The 13,808-nt window shown below is 61.9% G+C and overlaps 6 protein-coding genes across 6 annotated transcripts in view; 3 read left to right on the top strand and 3 right to left on the bottom strand.

Annotated features, from left to right (window-relative positions):
- Nucleotides 1-61: 61 nt before the first annotated feature.
- MNEG_6722 (processing peptidase alpha subunit) lies at nucleotides 62-2,192 on the top strand (the record flags this gene model as incomplete). The annotated part of the gene is made up of 4 exons (XM_014044799.1): nucleotides 62-604; nucleotides 978-1,100; nucleotides 1,308-1,564; nucleotides 1,934-2,192. The coding sequence occupies 4 exons, from the start codon at nucleotides 62-64 to the stop codon at nucleotides 2,190-2,192; spliced, it is 1,182 nt and encodes a 393-aa protein (XP_013900253.1).
- A 522-nt stretch (nucleotides 2,193-2,714) lies between these two features.
- On the bottom strand, nucleotides 2,715-5,138 carry MNEG_6723 (hypothetical protein; the record flags this gene model as incomplete). Its single annotated transcript, XM_014044800.1, has 8 exons — nucleotides 2,715-2,786; nucleotides 2,951-3,004; nucleotides 3,194-3,292; nucleotides 3,469-3,600; nucleotides 3,780-4,140; nucleotides 4,343-4,431; nucleotides 4,671-4,810; nucleotides 5,063-5,138. 8 exons carry the CDS (start codon nucleotides 5,136-5,138, stop codon nucleotides 2,715-2,717), a joined length of 1,023 nt encoding a protein of 340 aa, XP_013900254.1.
- A 1,912-nt stretch (nucleotides 5,139-7,050) lies between these two features.
- MNEG_6724 (hypothetical protein) lies at nucleotides 7,051-8,892 on the bottom strand (the record flags this gene model as incomplete). The annotated part of the gene is made up of 4 exons (XM_014044801.1): nucleotides 7,051-7,253; nucleotides 7,700-8,042; nucleotides 8,266-8,621; nucleotides 8,835-8,892. The coding sequence occupies 4 exons, from the start codon at nucleotides 8,890-8,892 to the stop codon at nucleotides 7,051-7,053; spliced, it is 960 nt and encodes a 319-aa protein (XP_013900255.1).
- Nucleotides 8,893-9,859: 967 nt separating this feature from the next.
- MNEG_6725 (hypothetical protein) lies at nucleotides 9,860-11,274 on the top strand (the record flags this gene model as incomplete). The annotated part of the gene is made up of 4 exons (XM_014044802.1): nucleotides 9,860-10,016; nucleotides 10,272-10,489; nucleotides 10,683-10,742; nucleotides 11,155-11,274. 4 exons carry the CDS (start codon nucleotides 9,860-9,862, stop codon nucleotides 11,272-11,274), a joined length of 555 nt encoding a protein of 184 aa, XP_013900256.1.
- A 370-nt stretch (nucleotides 11,275-11,644) lies between these two features.
- Nucleotides 11,645-12,951, bottom strand: MNEG_6726 (hypothetical protein; the record flags this gene model as incomplete). The annotated part of the gene is made up of 4 exons (XM_014044803.1): nucleotides 11,645-11,801; nucleotides 12,050-12,213; nucleotides 12,544-12,627; nucleotides 12,907-12,951. 4 exons carry the CDS (start codon nucleotides 12,949-12,951, stop codon nucleotides 11,645-11,647), a joined length of 450 nt encoding a protein of 149 aa, XP_013900257.1.
- A 494-nt stretch (nucleotides 12,952-13,445) lies between these two features.
- The window catches only part of MNEG_6727 (hypothetical protein), a gene marked incomplete at both ends in the record, with an annotated part of 1,823 nt that continues 1,460 nt past the window's right edge, over nucleotides 13,446-13,808 (top strand). The window contains one exon of the mRNA XM_014044804.1: nucleotides 13,446-13,580. Within this exon, the coding sequence (XP_013900258.1) occupies nucleotides 13,446-13,580 (135 nt within the window). The remainder of the gene's footprint in view (nucleotides 13,581-13,808) is intronic.

Here is a 13,808-nt window from a genome sequence, read left to right on the forward strand (position 1 = left end):
CCCTTCCCCCTTGCTGTCCCCCCCCCCTCGCCCCCAGGTCGAGCTCCTGGGGGCTAACATAATGGCCAACGCCTCCCGCGAGCAGATGTCCTACACCATCGACTTCCTCGGCGTCCACACGCCCCAGGCCCTCGAGCTGCTGTCCGACTCGGTCCTCAACCCGGCCTTTGAAGATTACGAGGTTGAGGAGCAGAAGGCCCGCCTCGCTGCGGTGTTGTCGTCGCCGGCCGTGCAGACGACGATGCTGACGGAGTTGCTCGTGCGCGGCGCGTACGAGGGCGGCCTGGCCAAGCCGCTGATCCCTGACCCGGCCGCGCTGGAGCACCTGACGCCGGACGTACTGCTGGGGTTCATGCGGCGGCAGTACCTCGCGCCGCGCGTCGTGCTGGCGGGCGCGGGCATAGATCACGGGCAGCTGGTGGATCTGGCGGCGCCGATGTTTGAGGCGCTTCCCAGCGGCGGCAGCAGCAGCGGCGGCGGCGGCGGCGGCGGGGCCGAGCCTGGCAGCCGGTACGTGGGCTGCCACGCGGTGATCCCTGGGTCGGCGCCTGAGGCAAACCTGATACTGGCGTTTGAGTACGCGGGCGGCTGGCAGGACATCCAGGTGGGTGCTGGCCACGGATGGGTGGGAAACAAAGGAGACCAGGGGCGGGGATGAGGATCAAGATGGGTGGTTTGGGCCCGGATCCGGGACGGTGCCCTCACTAGAATGACGGTTTGGGCCCCTGCAACGAGGGTGCGCGCACAAGGTTCCGTGGGCTGTCGCCTTGCTATGGAGTCGCGCACAAGGGACCCTGCAGGCCATCACCATGAGTCCCCCTTCCCTTGCTCCTTGTGCTCAAAGCCATACCCTGGGGTCTTTCTGCGCCATCTCCCGGCTCTTGGATGGATTGCCGCAACCAGAGCACCCTGCCACTACCAACCGCAAGCTGGGTGACCCCCAACCACCCCCTTGCCCCACCCACCACAACCGCCAGGGCTCTGTTGTGATGACGGTGCTGACGTACCTCATGGGCGGCGGCAACAGCTTCAGCAGCGGGGGCCCGGGCAAGGGCATGCACAGCCGCCTCTACACGCGCGTGCTCAACCAATACCACTGGGTGGGTGCTGCGGGCGCATCAACCCAGGTCCCCTCCACTGATGGCGGCGGCCGCTGACCAGCCCCTCGCCACGTCAGTTTGCCGGCTTTGCTGGTGCCACTGCGTCAAGGCCACGGCCCGAACGAGTGACACGCCTCCGACCTCCGCCCCAGTGGCTCCTGGCACCCAAAGATGGTGCCCTCATGACGCCCGACGCCGCGCCCGCAGGTCCACTCCTGCTCCGCGTTTGCCAACACCTTCAACTCCAGCGGCCTCCTGGGCATCCAGGCCTCGTCCGAGCCGCAGCAGGCGCGGCCCATGCTGGACGTCATGTGCCGCGAGCTGGAGGCGCTCGCGACGCCGCCGCCGCAGGAGCAGCTCGAGCGGGCGAAGAAGATGAGCGTGAGCCTCATACACAACGCGCTGGAGTCGAAGAGCGCGAGCGCGGAGGACATTGGGCGGCAGTTCCTCACGTACGGGCATAGGTGGGCGCGCTGGCGGTGGGGGAGGGGGCTTTTGTGCGCTAAAGGCCGAGGGAACGGAGGAGGGCCGGGGCAGTTGCGGGTTGACAGGTCCGGGGCAGCCAGGAAATTGGGGCTCGGACGGCGGCAGTTTGGGAACTGGGAACGCGATTGGCGGGCGTCATCGAGCTGTGGGGCGTGGCCCCGTGGGGGCTGGCCCGCCCGAAATGCACCCCCAGCACCGGCCCCGCTCTGGCCCCGCCCTGCGCTGCGCTGCGCACCTCATCTCGTCCTCGGCCGCCTGCCCGTGGTCCCCAGCAATCATGGCAGCTCGCGTGCTCGCGCTCCCCTCAACTTGTGTCCTTGTTGCTTTCTGATCCCTGGATCTTGCAGGATCAGCGGCCGCGAGTACGTGGCAATGATCGAGGCCGTCACCCCACAGATGATCTCAGACTTTGTGCGGCAGCTGCTCTCCTCCAAGCCCAGCCTCGCGGCGTTTGGGGACGGCGCGGAGGGCGTCAGCTACGACCAGCTGCTGGCGCGGTACGGCCGGCACCCGCAGCAGGGCGCAGTGGGGGGCGGCGGCGGCGGCGGCGTGTTTTCGCGTCTGTTTGGGCGTGCAGGGACGGCGGCGGCGCTCGGACACGGGTGAGCAGCGTGCAGTCAGGTTAGTGTGAATGTAGATACACTCGTGTGTTTCTGTGCGCCGTGGAGGGCACCTTTTCCGCCGACGCGCGCGCTCCCGCCACTGCAGCTGTGGCGCGCGCCAGCCCTTGCCAGCCTCGTTTGCGTCCGCTGTTCTTTTCATGGCGCTCTTGAAACTCGGAGCTGCTGGTCGCACACACCCGTTTGATGGCACAGCAGACGTCCATCATTTGTGCTTAGCATGGTCGTTGCGGTGGCAAACGGTTACAAACAGTTGTGAATCGTTGACCGAATCGATTCTTGGACAGGGTGAGTAAACCGCTCACACACCGCTCAAATTACCCAGAGGGACAAACCCGACATGCATTAACGTGGTGGGAGCAGGGCCACACACAGGCAGGCATGCTATGGATGCGCCAGGCTGGCGCGCCACAGATGGTGGCGGCCAACCAGGCCGTGCTTGTGCAGCGCGGCGTGCAAGGGGGTTCGCTTTGGGTGCGCTCATTGTCCGCCCATGTCACACAAAGCCTTACACCATGCCGAACCCAACGAAGTTGCACTTGATCGAGGCCGTTCCGTTGGACTCGAAGCCCTTGGGGCACTGGGGTTTGTGGGAGGAGCAGGTAGGGAGGTGGGTTGCGCAGTCTGTGAGTTGGAGGGAGCCTGGCCGTGCGCGTTGGGAGGGCTGCCGACTTGCCTCGGCCACTCAGGCAGGAGTGGTGCGCTGAGCCAGCCAGGCCTTGCGCCCCTTGGTGGGCCCCTCACCTTGATGCACGCAAAGGCACCCGGTAGTGGCGCGAATTGATTGACGGGGCAGGGCTGCGGGGGAATGAAGTGGGCATGAGCAGGCGGCCCCCACAGTCAGGGCTCCTTCAAAGGGCGCCAGGTGGCAGCAAGGGCGCCAGGTGGCAGCAGGCTGAGGTAGGGCGGGCGGCCACAAGACAAGTGCTGTGGATCAGGCTGGAGAAGACGGCGCTTCAAACCATCATCCTCACAAACAGCGCTCACCGCGCAGGTGCTGGAGCCAATCTTGTTGTTGTAGGTCCCAGCGCCGCAGATGATGCACTTGCCCAGGGCGCGGTCGGCATAGAAGCCGGGCAGGCACTTCTGCGGGGTTGAAGAGCGGGAGGAGAGAGGCGTGTCAGTGAGCGGTCGCCTCAGCCAAACAGGATCCGTGCAATGTCCAAAGTCGCGCATGATTACTCCCATCCACCCAGACAGGCATCATCGAGGCGGCCCTTGCGGTCTGTTGACATTGGGACGGGACCAGTCGAGGTGCTCACCGTGCACATCAGCCCCTGAGCGATGGTGCCCACGGGGCACTGCCTGCAGGCAATGCGAGGGTTGGCTGCAAAGAGCTTGGGGTTGGCGGTCATCATGGTGATGTTCAGGACCTCGTTCTTGAGGCAGAAGTCCTGGAGGTGGGACAGGTTGGGGTCAAGTCAGGCGATTGCGTAAGGAGGGAGTTGCGTGCTGGCCAGTGTCCCTGCCTTTCTTGTGTGCGGGACGCAAAGGTTCACCTATGAGTCACTCATGATGCCTTCTGCCCATTAAGTGTTGGCAACACTTGCACCACGGGCGCGCGCAAGCTCACGTCGAACGAGGGCAGGGCCTTGGTGAGGTTGCCGAGGCCAGGCAGCTTGAGAGAGGGCAGCTTGAACAGCCCGGTGGCGGCAGACGCCGCAGACGCGGCCGCCGCAGTCTTGTTGGCGACCGCGGCGGGCACCTTGACATCAAAGCCAGGCAGGGTCTTGGTGCCAGAGATGGTCTTGCCCACGAGCTTGATGGAGATGGTGGGCATGATCTTTTTCTTGGTCGGCAGGTTGATGGTGAACGAGGGGACCTTGGAGGCGTTCCAGAGGTGGATCGTCTTTGTGGGCAGCGACTTGTTGAGGTTGATGGTGTAGGAGGGCAGGGTGGGCACCTTGACGGCGGGGAGCGTGAGGTTGACGCACCTGGGGAGGGGCAAGGGGGGTGGGTGGAGGAACAGCGAGGTGCGTGAGGTGAGGCAATTCCGGTGGCGGTAATTTCGCAGCAGTCCCGCCGCTGCGCCAGCAATGCGCGCCTGCCAGTGTCCGGTAAGGTCAGGGCAGAGGGCCCAGATCAACACAGCCCAACCCCTCCTGGACATTCCCTGGCAGCCACCCAAAGGCTCACGTGGCGCCGCACGACCCGCAGTAGTCCGGCACGCAGAGCTGGTTCTCCCCTGTGCACTTGCCCTCACAGACATTCCACAGACAGGTCACCTAGGACGGTGGCAAAACAGATGGGGCCGGCGGGTTTTGCGCTCAGCAGAGCAGCAGAAAGCGGATATGGCGAGGTGGGCAGAGTCAGCCGTCACACGAGGGCATGTGTCTTATGGGCGCTGGCACGCGCATCCGCTGAGGGCTGCACATTGCACGTTGCGCGGTGTACGCGCCTCACACACAAATGTGCACGCAAGGGAGGGTCAAGGGCAGGTGAGCATGCAGAGAGGGAGGCTCACCAGGGGCTTGCCATTCTTGCAGAGGACTGGCTTGAATTTGAGGTGGTTCAGCACCATGGCCTGCACGCTGGAGCGAAGCGACGCCTTGGCGCCGTCCATCAGGGCCGTCGCGTTTGGCAGGCTGAACTTGGGGACGGGGGCTGTGAGGGAGGCGAGGATGGGGCCGAGCGACAGGGGCGGTGGTGATGTGGCCAAGCGTGTCAGGGGTGGAGCCCAGCAGCAAGAGCTGGGCAGCGGGGTGCAGCGGAGGTAGGCGTCAGTCTAGCACATGATTATGATGTAGGAAGGTAGCATGGAGGACGGGTTGGGCCTTCGGGCACCCACGCTGCTCGCTCGGACCTGGCAGCTTACGGAAACATCCAAACCCGCCACCAGCTGACAGGCGTACCCACCGGGAAGTGTGCCTGCATAGCTCATGTGAGCCATGAGGATGATGGTGGCGACCACTGCGACGAAAGAGCGCGCCATGGCTGCTGCTTGCGTGCTGAGAAGGCAGGGCGAGGGTGTATTAGGCTTGTAGATCGTACTACTGCATTGAATAAGCTCACGAATAAATCAACTGGAGTTATTCATGCGTATTATAGCTAAGTGAAGTAGCAGACAGGCGGACACACACGAGCCGGCACGAAGGTGGGACCGGATTGGGATGTGCACGAGGGGGCCCGCAGAGGATGGCATGGAAGTGTATAGGACGACACCAGAAATTTATTTCAAACCTGTTGGATCCCTCAGGAAGACGTCCGGGGCTTGCGGGTGGGTGGCTCAGTGGCAGGTGGCTGACAAGTGCACACCCGCTGTCCCTCATGGAGGGCAGATGGATGCAGCGGGGATGCCCCAAGGCTGGGCAAGACAAGCGTGACCCATGAAGCCTGATACATTTTTTATGCGCGACCCATGAACCCTGATCGATGCTTTATAAGGCAGTCAACTTTGGGTCATGCTACACTTGCCCCTAGCCCCTGGCATCTACATCACGATAAGCAGCCTTCAGGCGCCAGAACTGGTGCGGTGTCCTGTGCCTGTGTGGATGCTTCAAAGCTGCTGCCGGCTGGCCAATGGGCTGCATTGCTCATGTCAGTGATTTGAAGTCAATTTTGTGCAACTCATGACCCCTTGACTGGACTGCCAATCAACTTCAGCGTGTTCACGGCTGCCCCGCTTATCTCACACACAGCAGGGGCCCCAGGGCAGGGTGCGAGATGCATCCCAAAGTGCACATGCGTACATTTCAACGTCCTGTTCATGCAAATACGGTGTCATCCCTCAGAAATTGTGGCATTTACAAATGTGCCGTCGCACTCGGAACAGGAATGAAGAGAGGACAACCGCAGGCAGGTAATGTTGAATTGATGAGCGGAGGAAGGATGAGCGGCCGGCAGACTCCATTACCCCACAACCGGCGGGCCCACAGAGGGCGAGCCCCAATCGGTCGGCGGGCTGGCTGGAGGCATACGGGCCCTGTGACTGTGTGACGGCATACGGCCCGTCAGGCAAGCCTGCAGATGGCAGGCTGCCAGGCCTCCTGGCATGGGTGTGTGTTTCCACTAACGAAGCAAGTGATGTGTGGCCAGCCTTCTAAACCTGCACAACGCACTTTGTCTGCCCCTTCATGCCCTTGGTTCCAAGACCGGCAGGGCAGGGCAAGCAACTGCCCTGGCCAGACAGGCGCATGTACCTGCAGTTGGAGGTGGGTGTGTTCAGTTGGCCAGGGTCTGGGTGTGAACATGTTGGTATGAGCACGCACATGTGCAGTGCATGTGTGCATACGCGTGTACTTGCACGTGAGCGTGCGTGTGCATAGGCACACGCACACATGCAAACATGCATTTATGCATGTGTATGCATGAGGTCAAGACCGGTCAGCACGTGGCTCCACCCAACATGACTCAACAACAAGCGTCATGCAGCAGTACAAATGCCCATCGCCTGAGCTGCAGCATATGTTGTGCTAATCTGGCCTCGGCGCACAGGATTCCAAACTAAATGCGATGCACAAATAAGAACACCACCCCTGCAACATAGCACTCACGTGTTGACTGGGCAAGGGGTGCAGAACTTGCTGCCTGTGGGGCTCTTGGAGAATGTGCCGGGGGTGCAGGCTTTGCAGGAAATAGTCTTGAGGTCAGCATACCTGAGAGAGGAGACCGCCAGGCGTGGGGTGGTGGGGCGGCAAGACAGGCCCAGGCGAGCTGGCATCTTTGGCAAGTGCAACAAGCTGCGGCCGCGGCTGCTCAAAGTCAAGCGCTGCACACTTCAGAAGTGAGGTCTGCATTCACAGCATCCCACAGGCAGCCGGCTTGGACATCAGAGCAACTGAACAGCACGACGCCCGGTGCAGAGGACGGCCAGCCGTCCCGCCCGTCCTGCCTGTCCCCTGCACTCACTGGCCGCGGCCGCAAGCCGTGCACGCCTTGGCGCCAACCGCCGCAATGCTGCCCTCGGGGCAGGCCTTGCAGCCGAGGGACGCGATGTCAGTGATGGTGTTGGCTTCGCACTTGGGCAGCACCGACTTTGTCAGGTCCTGGACACCAGTGACAAGCTTATCCACCAGCGGCAGGTTGGGCGTCGGCGCAGTGGTGCTGCCTGGCATGTCAGGGTTTGTTGGGTTGTGTTCAGGGTTTGGTCAGGAGAGTGCTGGGGCATGCCAGAGAGGGGATTTTTCAGCGGGGGTCCCTTCAGGCAGCTGATAGGAGCCAGCCGGCGGCCGGAAGAGCGGGCGGCTGCGGACGTGTGACCGATGGTTGTCTGTTCTGCTGGCCGTCAGTGGGCAAGGCGGTGCGGGCGTTGCAATTACCATCATTCAGCCCCTCACATCGATGCAGCAAGACACAGAAACCAGTGTCTGCGCCCGCAAACATGCCGATGCAATACTGATACCTGCCCTGGCTTGACACCTGTAAGCATATGTGCCACCTCCCCTGCCATCTGCCGGCTTGTATTGGTTCCCATCCCCAGTCCCAAGCAGCCTGCAGCCCCTCAACACTGCTGTTCATTTTCCCATCAAATTCCCCTTCATCCCGGCAACTCACCCGGCAGGAGGGGCTTCATGCCAACAACGCTCAGGAGCTTGTTGACGCCCGACCCGATCTCGGTGTAACCAATGCACCGCGCGTTGCAGCCGCCGCACTGGTCGACCAGGCACATGGAGACGGGGCCGCAGCGCTTGGTCTTGCAGGGGTTGATGCCCGAGCAGTTGGCGAGCTTCGCGCCGTTGGAGCACAGGAGGCTGCTGGCAAAGTCGCCGAAGGACGGCGCCGTCTGGCCGGCGGGCGCGAGGCCGGTCGTGGTGGGGATGTCCGTGCCGTTGGCGCCGGCGGCGATGGCAGCGTTGGTGCTGTTGTAGGTCGCAATCTCCTTCAGGTTGCTTTGCAGCTGCAGAGTGAGGGTGTTGAGGAGCCGGGTTGCAGCAAGCGCGTTGGCAGAAGCAGCTTTGTCTCGGTTTTCCCGGGATATCTGCCAGGGGCTGCAGTGCGACACTGAGCACACGGGCTTCACATAAGAGCACACTCAAAAACTTTATTAGGAAATCAGCATCAAATTCGAATCCATTCAACTGCATCTGTCTATTGCAAACATAACATTTACGCGCGCTCACCGCCTTGACCATGTCGTTGATCGACCAAGTGCCCTCGTTCTTGCTGACAGCACCCTGCTGCGTCGCGGCGTCGACCGCCGACTGCCACGCGCGCGTCATCGCGTCGATGCCGTCGTGGGCGAACATCTTGGCTGCGTAGTTCGGCTTTTTGGGTGCGCTGACGCCGTAGGCGAGCAGGTCCAGGTTGGGCGAGATCGGCACGCCCATCTTGGCGGCGGGGGCGCCGTAGTTGAGCAGGTCGAGGTTGGGCTTCATGACCGCAAGGCCAAGGTTGGGGATGTTGTGGTAGCCGGCGAGCAGCTCAGAGACCACGTGCCTGTTGTCCAGCTCGGGGACGCCGGCGCGGGCGGGGGCGGCTGCGCGTTTTGAGGGTAGGCACGGCGGCGCAGCGGGCGCGCGTTTGTGCAGAGTCTCATGCAAATGTGCGGCTGGGTGTTGGCGAGATATGCTTGCGGCGCACAGTTTGCTTATGCAGCCCCTGTTGCGAGCGTCCCTCGCTCGACTGACAGACCGCTGCTAGTCCTGCAGATGCTGCAGGCCTTGGGGTATGCTCAGGGGTCGGGCCTCACCGAATCCTGCCGCCACCACCGCCACGACCAGCCAAGCTGATATCATACGTTTCATCATTTCCGTGTGTTTTCAGGGAAGTGGCAGCAGCCCAGGAGGAGGACGGCGCGCGGGAGCAATGGCGGTAGAAGCAAGAAAGCACGGAGACCGACGACGATCACTATACAACTGTGCAGATCTATCCAAACAAACAATTACAATTGATCAACACCCTATCGTGGTCATATTTGAAGTCAGTCAGCCAGAGCTGCGGCAACTGCGGACAGACCAGGACCATCGGCGAACTTCAGCGGGTCCCTCGCGGTGTGCACATGTTGCATAAGTTGTTCAATCTGCGAACTATGTGTCATATTGTTACACAAATTGTCGCTTGCACCCCGGGGCGGAGACAAGAAAAGCTGACAGCATCAGACAGCTGGTCTTTGCAGTCTTCGAGCCGCCTGGCGCTTTGCAGTCTTCGAGCCTGGATGGACATACCGTGCTGCTACAACACCATACACACAGGAAGATGCGTATTGATGAGCCGTGTGTGTCTGTGCAGCGTGGACCTTCTTTGCATGATACCTGGCTCCAGCAGAGCCAAAGTTTGGGCTCACAAGCTCCCTGGATGAGTGCTGTAAGCAAGCAAGTTTGTTGACATTCGAAAATACCCCCAATCATGGTGATCCCAATCATGTTTGCTTTTGTGCGCCTCCCCCTGGTGGCCATGCGTCAATGCTCGCGTCCTGGTTTGACCGGCATCATGACCTCGGCCGACACAGCAAGATTGCCATGCAGACTTGCAGCCACCCAGCCATGCAGGTGTACAGCGTAACTCTGTTATAAGTTCTCAGCAGCTGCGATGTCTCATTTTTCTCTTTGGGCGCTGCTGTAAATCTGAGTTCGTTCGCTCGAGGCAATGCTCCGAACCGCTACTCGATGCAACGAGACGCGCAGTCGGTGACACAGTTTTACATCCATTACACATCAATCGGATCCGTTGAGATCGTCAGGGTCCCTGCCGAGGATCCCAGTCGGCCGTTGCCACATGGAGAAGAACCCATTCTGGCAGAACGTTCAGGGCCCATTCCCCACTTGGAAGGCACCTCAAGGCGTTAAGGCCGATGGCGGCGGCAACGTGCGCGGTCAGGGGCTGGTTGGCCGCATGCTGATTCACCGCGCCGTGTTCAACCGCAACAAGGATGGTGCGCTGCTCACGTCTGCTTGGAACTGCATTGTCTAGATTTCTTGTGAAAAATAAGACTTTCAGTACCCTTCTTTACACACTGGGCTGCTGTCAGCCCCCAGGCACGCGGGTCAAGTGCCTGGCGCTCTTTTCGACCGCCGCACCAATGCGGCCGACGCCTCCAGTTGCTGGGGCCTTGCCTTGGTTGCAGCCGCTGGCCTGCGACTGCCAGATCGTATGAATTGCATGTGTGACACATGCACTTTCTGCGCAGAAATTGTCCGCCTGGTCGACGCGGGCGAGGACATCAACGAGGTGGAGGGCGCCGGCAACACGCCGCTGCACAACGCCGCCTGGGCCGGCTGGTTGGAGGGCGTGGAGCTCCTGCTGGGGCTGGGCGCCAAGGTGGACGCCAGCAACAATGCGGGCGACAGGCCATGGCACTGGGCGACCAACATGGGCCATGCTGAGGTGGCTGAGCTGCTCATCAAGGTGTGTGGGGCTTGCGTGAAGGACAGCGGCTCGCTCAAGAGACACAGGAATGCAAGGGTCTGATTCTGCAAATGAGCAGGGTGCTGTCGTGCCATTCATCACTGGCTTGATACGTTCACAACCCACTCAAAATCAATTGCGGAGGCGTTCTTTGGCAGCACTGTTCTGATCCATGCCACCTTTCTTTGCGCAGAACGGCGCCAGCAAGCAGCAAGGCAAGGTGCTGGTGCAGGAGCACGTCCCCAAAGTCAAAGTGAGTGCTCGGCCCCAACCCCAGTCACTGCTTGTGTTCGGTGGTCCAAGCTTTGCCCCGGCATGTGGCAATTTAGCAGCTTGCCATTCATTTCAAGGGACCTGGAGGCGTGAGCATTCGCCCTGCCGGCATAGCTTGCTGCGGTGGCTGCACACTCGGCAATGCTTGCTTGCTTGGCAGCACTGTAACTGCACACAGTGTGTGTGCATTGTGCAGCTGGTCCTGGCACTAGACCGCAATCATCGACAGTGGGTAGCGCGATTCCCGGTGCTGCTTCTTGCAACCCATTCGCACCAGTTTAGCTGCCTACGTACCCGCAGCAGCCCCCCCCCCCGCGCCCCTGGACAATTTTGCGCAACCAGTTGTGCCCCTGCCCGCCCCCCCCTTAAACCCCTGTCTTCCTTTGCCCCAGGACTTCTTCTCAAAGCCCTGCTGGGCGCACCACCCCAAGCCCTACGCCGATTTTGTTGAGTTCAGGAAGAAGGAGCACGCTGCACTTGAGGAGGAGCGCAAGAGGGCAGTGCGCGTGTGACATTGCGGCTTCATGCGGATGTTGTGTTCTTGCAACCCTTGGCTGGTGTTGGCTGTGATGGGCCAGACGGGGGCATCAAATGTAAGCTCGCTGCTGGCTGGCTAGCCAAGCGCTGGAGGTGCAAGCGGTGCCTCATGCTTTCTTTGTTCTGCAAGGTTGCAGTAGCACCCTGATGTAAGGCAGAGCTTACAAGGGCGGATGATTGACTGACTAATCGAATTAGCTCTCAGCTCAATTGGAAGCGCTGGACATGTTGGGCAGGCTGCTGGCACAAGCACGCATGTCAACCGCAAACTGTACGCTGGATGAGCGCTCGGCGGCCCTGCACCACGCCGCGACAAGCCCCATGCCTGCCTGCCCCTTGGGCCGTTCAAGCCCCCTGCGCCTGCTCCGCGACCAGCGTGGTCCATCTCTCCTTCTCGAACTCCTCGGGTGTCTTGAAGTCAGGGTCGCGGTACGCCCTGAAGCTGTACTGCAGGCAGTCCAGGCAGACGCTCTCACACTCCCAGACACGCTTGCTGCGGCACCTGCACCACGCGCGCGGGAGGGGCGGCCAGGGGGGCGTGCCCGCAGGCACGCGGGGATGAAGAGGATGTCGCAGGCAGCGCACGCCGCCCTCGCGGCTCTGTTACCGCCCTTGCTGTTACCGACCCTGGGCTCGAGCTGCCTCATGATGAGGGCAAAATTTGAGGTAGACTGTTGCGCCCGCCACCTCATGCTGCTGACGCCTTCCCGATCCCCTGAGCCAAGCAAGCGCCTCGCCGCGCCGCCTCACCAGGTCTGCGTGAAGTAGTGCTCCTTGGTGTTCTTGCCCCCGCAGGCCAGGCAGTCCGGGAACTCGCCGCTCGTCTTGAAGCGCCCAAAGTACTCGGTCCAGTCCATGACTTTGTAGCCGGACCCTACAGAGGGGTTGATCTCCACGGGGAGGCCCTGGCGCACCTGCGGGGGACGCCCAGCGCCAAAGGAAGCCGGGCAGTGGGGCTGGGCACGGGCAGCAAAGGTGGCTGCAAGTGACGACGAGGGCAGCAGGGCTTGTGGGAGTGTGTGCGTTTCTGGCAATCGCCTCTCAATAATCACGTTTGGCAGCTGCATGGAGGCTACACTGGCTAGTTGCCACGCTTGGCATCAAGTGGTGTTCAAAGCCGAGCTATGTCAGCGGAATGTGTGAACACCCCATCAGTGACCAAACCTCAGGGCTAGTGAGGCTGCTTGGGAGCAACCTGTCCTGAATGCAGACCCCCCTTGGTGCACGCGCGAGGGGCTGCGCACCTTGACGATCTCGGAGCGGTGCACCCTAGCATGTGGCTCCGGTCCCACCTTTGTGTTGAGAGGCGCTCGCAGGTTCGTGTGATACTGGGGCAGCGGGACAGAGACCGCCGCCATGCTGCCACACCGGCCCAAGCGGCGGTTGGTTGCCTGGGTGAACGTAACGCAGCGGGCTATGCCAAGGCGGCAGTGATAACGAGAGACACATGAATTTCGTGGCAACAACCTTTCGTCCATCGAGCAACATACAAACCGTAAAGCGCGCCGTGACAATGCTTCAGTGTTCGAGTGGCCGAGGCAAGGCGTGTAAACGCGCCGAACTCAGGCTGGTAGATTTTATTTCATATGTAACATCACATTACCCACCTTAAAACCCGTCACGAGGCCGCTGGGTCGTTCCGCGACCCGCATTGCTGTGTTCTGACCGCCAAAGACCGCGTTCTACAGTGCTACCTAGTCGTGATCGGGTTTGGGAGTAGATGGCATGTTTTGAGTGCGTGGGTCTAGCGGTGGGCCTGCTCTTGGCGGCCGTGGCGGCGCGCGCCTCGGGGCAGCACGCGCCTGACCAGTGGCTCGAGTCCGCCTTCCGCACGACATCGGCCGACACTGTATACGACGCCAGCAGCCTGGGAGGCGTCCAGCACTTTTCTCTACCCGTTGCTCAGGGCACCTGCGGCCATTCCGCCACTTATGGCTTTGCAAAGTGCCTGCTGCTGCCCAGCGGCACCCAGGCGTGGCGTTTCATCGTGTCGTGGGCGCGTGTCACCCCGACGCGCCTGGCCAATGTGGCGGAAGACCTGAGCGCATTCGGGCCCTACCAGTGCGAGCCCCCCGTATTCTACCTTGAGAGTGTGGCGGGCGGTAGTGTCCCATTGACGGTCCACGAGCGCGGCGGGCTCGCATTCATGCCTGTGGCGCTCAAGGCCTTTGTGCCCGCAGCGCGCGCCGCGCCGTCGTACGCGCTGCGCATCGAGGGCAGCGACTACCTGGCCGTCTTGGACGCGGAAGGCGGCTGCGCGACGCCGGCGGACCCGCTGAGCGTCGAAGATGGGGGCGGCGGCGGCGGCGGCGGCAGCAGCGGCAGTGGCGGCAGCAGCAGCAGCAGCAGCGGCGGCGATGCAACAGCCGCAACACCAATTGCTGCAGCGGCGAGTGAACCAGGCAGCAGCGGCGCAGCGGGATCGGCACTTGGAGACGCTGCAGCCGGCGGCGGTGCCGGCGGCGGCAGCAGCGCCAGCGGCTGCCAAGGTAGCAACGGCGGCGACCAC

This window comes from Monoraphidium neglectum (assembly GCF_000611645.1).
Source record: "Monoraphidium neglectum strain SAG 48.87 unplaced genomic scaffold scaffold01122, whole genome shotgun sequence".
NCBI classification, from domain to species: domain Eukaryota; kingdom Viridiplantae; phylum Chlorophyta; class Chlorophyceae; order Sphaeropleales; family Selenastraceae; genus Monoraphidium; species Monoraphidium neglectum.